This window comes from Lampetra fluviatilis, chromosome 52 (assembly GCF_964198595.1).
Source record: "Lampetra fluviatilis chromosome 52, kcLamFluv1.1, whole genome shotgun sequence".
Classification (NCBI taxonomy): Eukaryota; Metazoa; Chordata; class Hyperoartia; order Petromyzontiformes; family Petromyzontidae; genus Lampetra; species Lampetra fluviatilis.
This window is the reverse complement of record NC_136326.1, coordinates 9,836,003-9,848,827: the sequence shown is the minus strand read 5'-3', so window position 1 is coordinate 9,848,827 and position 12,825 is coordinate 9,836,003. Positions and strand designations below refer to the sequence as shown.

Below are 12,825 nucleotides of genomic sequence, written 5' to 3'. Positions count from 1 at the left end.
CAGATGACTAGTCGATGGTCAGAGGGCAGATCAGCTCCACGGTAGGTCCTGGTGTCAAGGACATGGGCTCGCATCCGCTGGTCCGTCACTATGTAGTCCAGCAGATGTTCTTGCTTGGACCCGGCATGTATCCATGATGTTGTGTGGATGCGCCGATGCCGGAAGAGCGTGTTGGTAATTACAAGCCCATGGGCTGCACAAAAATCTAGCAGCCTCCTACCGTTATTATTGAGCTGATCTGGCCCATGCCTTCCAATCACTCCAGACCAGGTGCCAGCATCATGACCAACTCGGGCATTGAAGTCACCCAACAAGATGACTCTGTCCCGAGTGGCCACTTTAGCCAGCACCTGTGACAGGAGGTCATAGAAAGCATATGACTCATCGGCTTTGCCTGTATCCCTCCACGGATGTTCGTCTTCGGTGGGGGCATAAGTAACCACGACCACCACTCGTCGCCTCTGGTTGATGGGAAGGCGAGCCCAAGTATCCTGGGGCTTACAGCTTCCCACACCTCACCGCCACGCTCCCACGCCCCCTTCATTCTTTTGTTCAGAAGAAGAGCCACACCCTGTTGTTTGGCAGTCTCCTGCCCCGAGTAGAGGACTGTCCACCCCTCATGGTGGCAGGAGCCAGAACTGGTCCACCGGACCTCCTGAATGCCACAGAGATCCAGGCGGTACCGGTCCAGCTCCCGACAGAGGAGTGGCAGCCTCTCCTCCGCAGTGAGCGTTCGAACATTCCACGTGGCCATCCACAATGGTTTTTCGTTGTTTCTGGAGGAGCCCCGAGGGTGAAAATTCAATCTCCTGGCTCCGCCAAATGGGGTTTGGCCAGGAGACGTCATAAAAGCCTGACCCCCCGGGGCCTCCGGCACAAGCTTATTAATTACAGGTTTATGTTTAATTCGTAGTTTAGTGGTGGTTAATTGAAGGTGGAGGGGTTACCAGCCCCTCGCACCCGTCCAGAGCCCCCGTTTAGCCACAGTGGTGGTCACAGACGCCATGAGGGGAGAGGCCAATGGGCATTGGCCCTCCCCCCACAGCACTGCCCACGACAGTGTTGCCCGTCCGGCACCGCGAGGAGGTAGGAGGTTGTTTTGCCGGACTCACACACAGGGACAGCTGCCGCTGGAGGGACCCCCCCCAGACTCACACGCAGAGACAGCTGCCGCTGGGGGGACGCCCCCAGACTCACACACAGAGACAGCTGCCGCTGGGGGGCCCCCTCAGACTCACACACAGAGACAGCTGCCGCTGGGGGGACCCCCCCAGACTCACACAGAGACAGCTGCCGCTGGGGGGACAACAACAACAACAACCGCCATTCGCCACTAAGTGGCGGTGACGTCACCACGACGCTTGTGCCAGGCCATGTGCACCTTGAGGCCACGTGAAGTGTCGAACGCCCGCTGGCAGGAGGTCACGGGGCAGACCCAGGTGCCACGGGTCGACTGACCGAGATGACCGAGATGACTGGCTGATGCACCACCTGTGCCCCCTACTGTACCAACTTGCTGTGCTTTAGCCACCCGGCGCTCCGTTCGTTGTTGTGAGCGTCGCTCCTCCGCCCTCCGTTGTTGTTGGAGGACGTCTGCCTCCAACTGCCCAGTAGCGTCCTTCACGAGCCTCCTCCACTGAGGCCGATCTTGACACCGCTGGTACCAGTCATCGGCAAGTCCACTCAGCTCCACGTCCTCCTGTACCACATCACTCCATCTCTTCTCTAGCCCGTGCCGCGCCCGTTTAGCCTCCTCGATCCGGCCGAACAAAAGCTGTTTAGGCATGCGGTGGCTGGGCATGCGGGCTACATGACCCAGCCAACGCAGCCTTGCCTGCCAGAGGAGCTCACTGATGGGACTTTGCCCAGATCTTTCAAGGACTTGTGAGCTCCTCACACAATCCAGCCTGGTTAAACCCAGGATGGATCGTAGGCAGGCCAGCCTAAATGTTTCCAACCGGCGAAGATGCTCCACTAGGGGGGTCCACGTTTCGCAAGCGTAGAGAAGGGAGGGAATGACCGTGGCCGAGAAGACCTGAAGCTTCGTGCGGAGCGACAGACCAGGTAGTTTCCACACAGCGTTACGCAACCGATGAAAAGATATTGCCGCTCGACTGATTCGGAGTGAGACCTCTGCTGATAAACTGGAGCCGGTCATAAGCACACTGCCCAGGTATGGGAAACTCTCCACTCTCTCCACTACCCCATCACCGATTGGGAGTTGTGGAGGTGGAGTGTCCGATGGTACAAAATACCCAGGCAGGTGCTTAGTTTTGGTGGGGCTGATGGTAAGGCCCCACCTCTTAGTGGCACGCTCCAGTCTCAGCAGCAGCGTCTCCAACTCCTCTTCTGAATGAGCAGCTATTACCAAATCATCGGCATACATAACGTGGTTGACCAATAGGGAGCCATCCCTTGATCGCACCCGGGCGTCGATCAGCCTCCCATTATATCTGTACCAAATGGAAATTCCCCCGGTACAGCTATTGAAGGCTTCACGAACTACGCAGTCGAAATAGATGTTAAATAATGTGGGAGCCAGAGGACATCCCTGTCGCACCCCAAGGTGTACAGGGAAAGGCTCCGACTCCCGGCCACGTAGTTTTACCCGGGCCCGCTCACCATCATGAAGGTCCTTAATGATCGTGAGCAGAGGGTCAGGGACTCCGAAAGCACGAAGAACAACCCAGAGCCCAGTCCTACTGATGGTATCATAGGCCTTGACCAGGTCAATAAAGCAGAGATGTAGGTCTTTTTGGAATTCCCTACACCTCTGCTGTAGCAGACGGACAGAAAATATGGCATCTGTGCAGGACCGCCCTTTCCTGAAACCGCATTGGGGCTCCGCAAGCCTCTCCTCAGCGTGCCCAGCAAGGCGATGTTGAATAATCCTTGCCAGGACCTTACCCGGCACACTGAGGAGTGAGATGCCCCTGTAGTTGTTACAGTCGGTACGGTCCCCCTTCTTAAAGAGGGGGACCACCAGGGCATCCTTCCAGTCCTGCGGAACCCGTCCAGTGGTCCAGACTGTTGTTATGATGTCATATAGGGCAGTCTGTGCACAAACACCACCCTCCCTCAGCATTTCGCTTGGGAGATCATCTCTGCCCGGTGCCTTCCCTGGCCTCAGACTCCGGATCGCCCTCAGTACTTCCTCAACAGCTGGCACCTCAGCCAGCCACTCACAGGGGGTGACCTCTTCCAATATTTGAGGCACCGCAACCTCAGCAGGGTTATCCCCACTTTGTGCCATGATGTTTTCCTGGCTGTGAGATTTTCCCTCCCCCAGGACCTCACAGAAATGCTCAGCAAATCTGCAAACCTGTCCCTGGGGGTCGGATATTGGATCACCGTTTTTTCCTCTAATGATGGTAATAGGTGTGGCGCTGCAGGTTACTTTTTTGATGGAGTTAAATAGTGATTTGTGATCGCGGGCCACTGAGGCAGACTCCATCTCCTCAGCAACCCGCGACCACCACCCATCCTTACAGCGCCTTACGGCTCTCCGAACCTCCGAGCAAAGGCTGCGGTAAACCTCCTCATTCTCTGACGTGGGATGCTGTAGGTGATGAGAGTGGGCCTGTCGCTTTTTCTCAATTAACCTGAACACCTCCTCTGTCAGCCAGGGTTTCTGGGGAGGTCTGGACCGCGTGCCCAAAGCAGCCATTGCAGCTGCATGAGTCACAGTCTTAAACCTCGCCCATTTACCCTCGACATCAGGTGGAGTGGGGGACGATGCCAACCCCAGCTCCAAGCGATGATGAAATTCTCGCTTGCAACTTTCATCAGCTAACTGAAACCAAGCCACTTTTGGTTGGAATGGGATCCTGGGTGTACACCCACCACCGGAGTGGAAGAATGGCAGGCGCATCTTACAGATGACTAGTCGATGGTCAGAGGGCAGATCAGCTCCACGGTAGGTCTTGGTGTCAAGGACATGGGCTCGCATCCGCTGGTCCGTCACTATGTAGTCTAGCAGATGTTCTTGCTTGGACCCGGCATGTATCCATGATGTTGTGTGGATGCGCCGATGCCGGAAGAGCGTGTTGGTAATTACAAGCCCATGGGCTGCACAAAAATCTAGCAGCCTCCTACCGTTATTATTGAGCTGATCTGGCCCATGCCTTCCAATCACTCCAGACCAGGTGCCAGCATCATGACCAACTCAGGCATTGAAGTCACCCAACAAGATGACTCTGTCTCGAGTGGCCACTTTAGCCAGCACCTGTGACAGGAGGTCATAGAAAGCATATGACTCATCGGCTTTGCCTGTATCCCTCCACGGATGTTCGTCTTTGGTGGGGGCATAAGTAACCACGACCACCACTCGTCGCCTCTGGTTGATGGGAAGGCGAGCCCAAAGTATCCTGGGGCTTACAGCTTCCCACACCTCACCGCCACGCTCCCACGCCCCCTTCATTCTTTTGTTCAGAAGAAGAGCCACACCCTGTTGTTTGGCAGTCTCCTGCCCCGAGTAGAGGACTGTCCACCCCTCATGGTGGCAGGAGCCAGAACCGGTCCACCGGACCTCCTGAATGCCACAGAGATCCAGGCGGTACCGGTCCAGCTCCCGACAGAGGAGTGGCAGCCTCTCCTTATTGATCACCCCCCCCAGACTCACACACAGAGACAGCTGCCGCTGGGGGGACCCCCAGACTCACACACAGAGACAGCTGCCGCTGGGGGGACCCCCCCAGACTCACACACAGAGACAGATGCCGCTGGGGGGATTCCCCCAGACTCACACACAGAGACAGCTGCCGCTGGGGGGACCCCCCCAGACTCACACACAGAGACAGCTGCCGCTGGGGGACCCCCCAGACTCACACACAGAGACAGCTGCCACTGGGGGGACTCACACACAGAGACAGCTGCCGCTGGGGGGACTCACACACAGAGACAGCTGCCGCTGGGGGGACCCCCAGACTCACACACAGAGACAGCTGCCGCTGGGGGGACCCCCAGACTTACACACAGAGACAGCTGCCGCTGGGGGGACACACATAGAGACAGCTGCCGCTGGGTGGACCCCCCAGGCTCACACACAGAGACAGCTGCCGCTGGGGGGATCCCCTCAGACTCACACGCAGAGACAGCTGCCGCTGGGGGGACCCCCTCAGACTCACACACAGAGACAGCTGCCGCTGCGGGGACCCCCTCAGACTCACACGCAGAGACAGCTGCCGCTGGGGGGGACCTCAGACTCACACACAGAGACAGCTGCCGCTGGGGGGACCCCCTCAGACTCACACACAAAGACAGCTGCCGCTGGGGGGATCCCCTCAGACTCACACACAGAGACAGCTGCCGCTGGGGGGACCCCCAGACTCACACACAGAGACAGCTGCCGCTGGGGGGACCCCTCAGACTCACACACAGAGACAGCTGCCGCTGGGGGGGACCCCTCAGACTCACACACAGAGACAGCTGCCGCTGGGGGGACCCCCAGACTCACACACAGAGACAGCTGCCGCTGGGGGGACCCCCTCAGACTCACACACAGAGACAGCTGCCGCTGGGGGGATCCCCTCAGACTCACACGCAGAGACAGCTGCAGCTGGGGGGACCCCCCAGGCTCACACACAGAGACAGCTGCCGCTGGGGGGATCCCCTCAGACTCACACACAGAGACAGCTGCCGCTGGGGGGACCCCCAGACTCACACACAGAGACAGCTGCCGCTGGGGGGACCCCTCAGACTCACACACAGAGACAGCTGCCGCTGGGGGGGACCCCTCAGACTCACACACAGAGACAGCTGCCGCTGGGGGGACCCCTCAGACTCACACACAGAGACAGCTGCCGCTGGGGGGACCCCCAGACTCACACACAGAGACAGCTGCCGCTGGGGGGACCCCCTCAGACTCACACACAGAGACAGCTGCCGCTGGGGGGATCCCCTCAGACTCACACGCAGAGACAGCTGCAGCTGGGGGGACCCCCCAGGCTCACACACAGAGACAGCTTCCGCTGAGGGGACTCACACACAGGGACAGCTGCCGCTGGAGGGACCCCCCCCCAGACTCACACGCAGAGACAGCTGCCGCTGGGGGGACCCCCTCAGACTCACACACAGAGACAGCTGCCGCTGGGGGGACCCCCCCAGACTCACACACAGAGACAGCTGCCGCTGGGGGGACCCCCCCAGACTCACACGCAGAGACAGCTGCCGCTGGGGGGACCCCCCCAGACTCACACACAGAGACAGCTGCCTCTGGGGGGACTCATACACAGAGACAGCTGCCGCTGGGGGGACTCACACACAGAGACAGCTGCCGCTGGGGGGTGAGGTGAGTGGTGACTGGTGAGTAGTGAGTAGTGAGTGTGAGTGGTGAGTGTGAGTGGTGAATGTGCGTGGTGAGGTGAGTGTGAGTGGTGAGTGTGAGTGGTGAGTGTGAGTGGTGAGGTGAGTGGTGAGTGACCCTCACCTCTCTCCCCTGTCTGCTGTGTTCCCAGCGAGTGGTGAGTGGTGAGGTGAGTGGTGAGTGACCCTCACCTCTCTCTCCCCTGTCTGCTGTGTTCCCAGCGAGTGGTGAGTGTGAGTGGTGAGTGACCCTCACCTCTCTCTGCTGTGTTCCCAGCGAGTGGTGAGTGGTGGGTGGCGAGTAGTGAGTGGTGAGGTGAGTGGTGAGTAGTGAGTGGTGAGTGTGAGTGGTGAGTGAGAGTGGTGAGTGACCCTCACCTCTCTCTGCTGTGTTCCCAGCGAGTGGTGAGTGTGAGTGGTGGTGAGTGGTTAGGTGAGTGGTGAGTGACCCTCACCTCTCTCCTCTGCTGTGTTCCCAGCAAGTGGTAAGTGTGAGTGGTGAGATGAGTGGTGAGTGTGAGTGGTGAGTGACCCTCACCTCTCTCTCCCCTGCCTGTTGTGTTCCCAGCAAGTGGTGAGTGTGAGTGGTGAGTGACCCTCACCTCTCACCTCTCTCTGCTGTGTTCCCAGCGAGCGCTCAGCCCCTGCAAGACGCCGCTGCTGACAGCCTACCACAGCTCCCTGTTGGACTGCAGGTGACGAGGTGGTGGTGGTGGGGGTGGTGGTGGGGGTGGGAGTGGTGATGGTGGAGGTGGTGGTGGTGGAGGTGACGAGGCTGGTGGGGGTGGTGGTGGTGGAGGTGGTGGTGGTGGTAGTGGTGGTGGAGGTGGTGGTGGTGGTGGAGGTGGTGGTGGTGGGGGTGGTGGTGGAGGTGGTGGTGGGGGTGGTGGTGGTGGAGGTGGTGGTGGGGTTGGTGGTGGGGTTGGTGGTGGTGGAGGTGGTGGTGGGGTTGGTGGGGGTTGTGGAGGTGGTGGTGGTGGAGGTGGTGGTGATGGAGGTGGTGGTGGTAGTGGGGGTGGTGGTGGTGGAGGTGGTGGTGTGGGTGGTGGTGGTGGTGGAGGTGGTGGTTGGGTTGGTGGTGGGGTTGGTGGGGGTGGTGGAGGTGGTGGTGGTGGTAGTGGTGGTGGTGGGGGTGGTGGTGGGGTTGGTGGTGGTGGTGGTGGTGGAGGTAGTGGTGGTGGTGGGGGTTGGCTTGGTGGTAGTGGTGGTGGTGGGGGTGGGTTTAACCAGGCTGGATTGTGTGAGGAGCTCACAAATCCTTGAAAGATCTGGACAAAGTCCCATTGGTGAGTTCCTCCGGCAGGCAAGGCTGCGTTGGCTGGGTCATGTAGCCCGCATGCCCAGTCACCGCATGCCTAAACAGCTTTTGTTCGGCCGGATCGAGAGGCCTAGAGAAGAGATGGAGTGATGTGGTACAGGAGGATGTGGAGCTGAGTGGACTTGCCGATGACTGGTACCAGCGGTGTCAAGATCGGCCTCTGTGGAGGAGGCTCGTGAAGGACGCTACTGTGCAGTTGGAGGCAGTCACCCTCCAACAACAACGGATGGCGGAGGAGCGACGCTCACAACAACAAGCGGAGCGCCAGGTGGCTAAAGCACAGCGAGTTGACACAGTAGTGGGCACAGGTGGTGCATCAGCCAGTCATCTCGGTCATCTCAATCATTCGACCCGCGGCACCTGCTGGGTCTGCCCCGTGACCTCCTGCCAGCGGGCGTTCGACACTTCACGTGGCAGCCTCAAGGTGCACGCGGCCCGGCACAAGCGTCGTGGTGACGTCAACCCCAACTTAGTGGCGAATGGCGGTTGTTGTTGTTGCGTGCGTGGGTGGGTGGGTGAGTGGGTGGATGGGTTGTTTAGTGAGTTGGGGCATGGGTTAGTGAGTGGGTGATTGAGTGGGTGAGTGAGGGAGTGACCTCCTGCCAGCGGGCGTTCGACACTTCACGAGGCAGCCTCAAGGTGCACGCGGCCCGGTGGCGAATGGCGGTTGTTGTTAGTGGTAGCATTGGTGGTGGTGGCGTTGGTGGCAGTGGTGGTGGTGTTGGTGGTGTTGGATCGTGGTGGTGGTGGTGGTGTTCAGTTGGTGGCGGTGGTGGTTGCATTCATGGTGGTGGTGGCAGTGGTGATGGCAGGATTGGTGGTGTGGCGTTGGTGGTGGTGTTGGTGGTGTTGCTGGTGGATCGTGGTAGTGGTGGTGAAGTTGGTGGTGGTGGTGTTCAGTGGGTGTTAGCGGTGGTGGTGAAGTTGGTGGTGAAGTTGGTGGTGGTGTTGTTGTTCAGTGGGTGTTAGCGGTGGTGGTCGTTGTGGTGAAGTTGTTGGTGGTGGTGTTCAGGCGGTGGTGGTGGTTGTGGTGAAGTTGGTGGTGGAGTTATTTTGCAGTGGGTGTTAGCAGTGGTGGTGGTTGTGGTGAAGTTGGTGGTGGTGTTGTTTAGTGGGTGTTGTTGTTGGCGGCGTTGTCGATGGCGTTGGTGACACCACCATCACCGCGTCTCCTCCCTCCCCCGCCCGCGTCCCCGTGCCCGTGCCAGGTTCCTTGCGATCCTGGACAGGCTGCGCGCCGTGCTCACCGACGATCTTCCCCTCCGCAAGGGGAACCTCCTCTCGGCCCGGACGCGGCGCTGCCACGTGGTGCGGTCCGGCCTCAACGGCTTCCTGGACCTCGCTCGGCGCATCCTCTCCGAGGCCGTCGGAGACATCGAAGGCACGGCACCGCTCACCCACCACCACCCTCCCCCCCCCGGCCGTCTTTGTTTCTCTTCCTCTCTTCGTCTACTGCCTTGCTGTCGTACGTTCGGAGTTTGCGTGTCTCTTTCATCGTCGTCATTGTCGCGGTGGCTATGAGATGTCAACTACCTCGCCTGGTACGCAGGAGGTCGTGGGTTCCACCACCATCATCATCCTCATCGTCACGGTGTCTATGAGATGTCGACTACCTAGCCTGGTAGGCAGGAAGTCGTGGGTTTCATCATCATCATCGTCGTCATCGTCACGGTGGCTATGAGCTGTCAACTACCTCGCCTGGTAGGCAGGAGGTCGTGGGTTCCATTATAATCTCCCCCCCCCTCTGCCCCCTGCCCATTCTCTCTCCCAGAGATCATCAAGCAGCTGTCCGAGATTCACAACCTGCCCATGTCCATGAGCTACAGCGCCGTGCGCGGCTTCTACATCCAGACGCCCGCTCACTGCCTGCAGCCCAAACAGCGCCTGCCAGAGGTCTTCATCAAGGTCACCACACAGAGACCCATAGACTCATCATAGAGACCCATAGACTCATCATAGAGACCCATAGACTCACCACACAGTGACCCATAGACTCATCATAGAGACCCATAGACTCACCACAGAGAGACCCATAGACTCATTATAGAGACCCATAGACTCACCACACACACACAGACTCACCACACAGAGACCCATAGACTCATCACACAGAGACCCATAGACTCATCACACAGAGACCCATAGACTCACCATACAGTGACCCATAGACTCACCACACAATGACCCATAGACTCATCACACAGCGACCCGTAGACTCATCACACAGAGACCCATAGACTCATCACACGGGGACCCATAGACTCATCATAGAGACCCACAGACTCACCACACAGAGACACATAGACTCATCACACAGAGACCCATAGACTCATCACACGGGGACCCATAGACTCATCATAGAGACCCATAGACTCACCACAGAGAGACCCATAGATTCATCATAGAGACCCATAGACTCACCACACACACACAGACTCACCACACAGAGACCCATAGACTCATCACACAGAGACCCAAATACTCATCACACAGAGACCCATAGACTCACCACACAGTGACCCATAGACTCACCACACAGTGACCCATAGACTCACCACACAATGACCCATAGACTCATCACACAGAGACCCGTAGACTCTTCATAGAGACCCACAGACTCACCACACAGAGACCCATAGACTCATCACACAGAGACCCATAGACTCACCACACAGTGACCCATAGACTCACCACACAGTGACCCATAGACTCATCACACAGAGACCCATAGACTCATCATAGAGACCCACAGACTCACCACACAGAGACCCACAGACTCACCACACATAGACCCATAGACTCATCATAGAGACCCACAGACTCATCATAGAGACCCACAGACTCATCATAGAGACCCATAGACTCATCACACAGAGACCCATAGACTCATCACACAGAGACCCATAGACTCACCACACAGTGACCCATAGACTCACCACACAATGACCCATATACTCATCACACAGAGACCCGTAGACTCTTCATAGAGACCCACATACTCACCACACAGAGACCCATAGACTCATCACACAGAGACCCATAGACTCACCACACAGTGACCCATAGACTCACCACACAGTGACCCATAGACTCATCACACAGAGACCCGTAGACTCATCATAGAGACCCACAGACTCACCACACAGAGACCCACAGACTCACCACACATAAACCCATAGACTCATCATAGAGACCCACAGACTCATCACACAGACTCATAGACTCACCACACAGAGACACATAGACTCATCATAGAGACCCATAGACTCATCATAGAGACCCATAGACTCATCACACAGAGACCCATAGACTCATCACACAGAGACCCATAGACTCACCACACAGAGACCCACAGACTCACCATACAGAGACCCATAAACTCACCACACAGAGACCCACAGATTCACCACACAGAAACCCATAGACTCACCACACAGAGACCCATCGACTCACCACACAGAGACCCATAGACTCACCACACAGAGACTCATAGACTGTGTGAGTCTCACCCCTCACCCCACTCACCCCACCACTCACCCCACCACTTACCCCACCACTCACCCCACCCCTCAATCACCCCACCACTCACCACCACTCACCCCACCACTCAACCCACCACTCACCCCACCCCTCACCCCCATCACCACCACTCACCCCACACCTCACACCACCACTCACCACCACTCACCCCACCACTCACCCCACCCCTCACTCACCACCACTCACCACCACTCACCCCACCACTCACCACACCCCTCACCACCACTCACCACCCCTCACCACCACTCACCCACCACTCACCCCACTACTCACCCCACCACTCACTCACCCCTCACTCACCCCTCACCCCCCAGGTGAGTAAACGTGGGAACCGCCTCAGCTTCACCACCACCACTCACCACCACTCACCCCACCACACTCACCACCACTCACCACCGCTCACCCCACCACTCACCACCACCACTCACCACCACTTACCACCACTCACCACCACTCACCCCACCACACTCACCACCACTCACCCCACCACTCACCACCATCACTCACCACCACTCACCACCACTCACCCCACCAATCACCCCACCACACTCACCACCACTCACCACCACTCCCCCCACCACACTCACCACCACTCACCACCACTCACCCCACCACTCACCACCACCGCTCACCACCACTCACCCCACCCCTCACCACCCCTCACTCACCAGGTGAGTAAACGTGGGAACCGCCTCAGCTTCACCACCATGGACCTCATGAGGCTGAACTGCCGCAGTCAGGAGGCCGTGGAGGAGATCTACCTCATGTCCAACGTGTGAGGGACCCCCCCTACCCCAGGCAGAGCGTGGTGGATCATCTCCATCTGTCCCACGACTCACTACACTACACTATACACTACTATACACTACACTACACTATACACTACACTATACACTACACTATACACTATTATACACTACACTATACACTACACTATACACTACACTATACACTACACACTATACTATACACTACTACACACTTCACTATACACTACACTATACACTACACACTACACTACAATATACACTACACTATACACTACTACACACTACACTCTACACTACACTATACACTACACTATACACTACACTACTATACACTACACTACACACTACACTATACACTACACTACTATACACTACACTATACACTACACTATACACTACACTATACACTACACTATACACTACACTATACACTACACTACTACACACTACACTACTACACACTACACTATACACTACACTACACACTACTACACACTACACTATACACTACTACACACTACACTATACACTATACACTATTATACACTACACTATACACTACACTGTACACTACACTGTACACTACACTATACACTACACTATACACTACACTACACTATACACTACACACTATACTATACACTACTACACACTACACTATACACTACAATATACACTACACTACACACTACACTATACACTACAATATACACTACACTATACACTACTACACACTACACTCTACACTACACTATACACTACACTACACACTACACTACTATACACTACACTATACACTACACTACACTATACACTACTACACACTACACTATACACTACACTATACACTACTATACACTACACTACTACACACTACACTACTATACACTACAC

At 56.8% G+C, this 12,825-nt stretch overlaps 1 protein-coding gene across 1 annotated transcript in view; it reads left to right on the top strand.

The window, feature by feature from the left end:
• The window catches only part of MSH4 (mutS homolog 4), a 53,628-nt gene that overhangs the window by 28,451 nt on the left and 12,352 nt on the right, over positions 1 to 12,825 (top strand). Inside the window, exons 10-13 of the mRNA XM_078878810.1 lie at positions 6,934 to 6,998; positions 8,830 to 9,002; positions 9,393 to 9,526; positions 11,833 to 11,936. Coding sequence (XP_078734936.1) covers positions 6,934 to 6,998; positions 8,830 to 9,002; positions 9,393 to 9,526; positions 11,833 to 11,936 — 476 coding nt within the window. The remainder of the gene's footprint in view (positions 1 to 6,933; positions 6,999 to 8,829; positions 9,003 to 9,392; positions 9,527 to 11,832; positions 11,937 to 12,825) is intronic.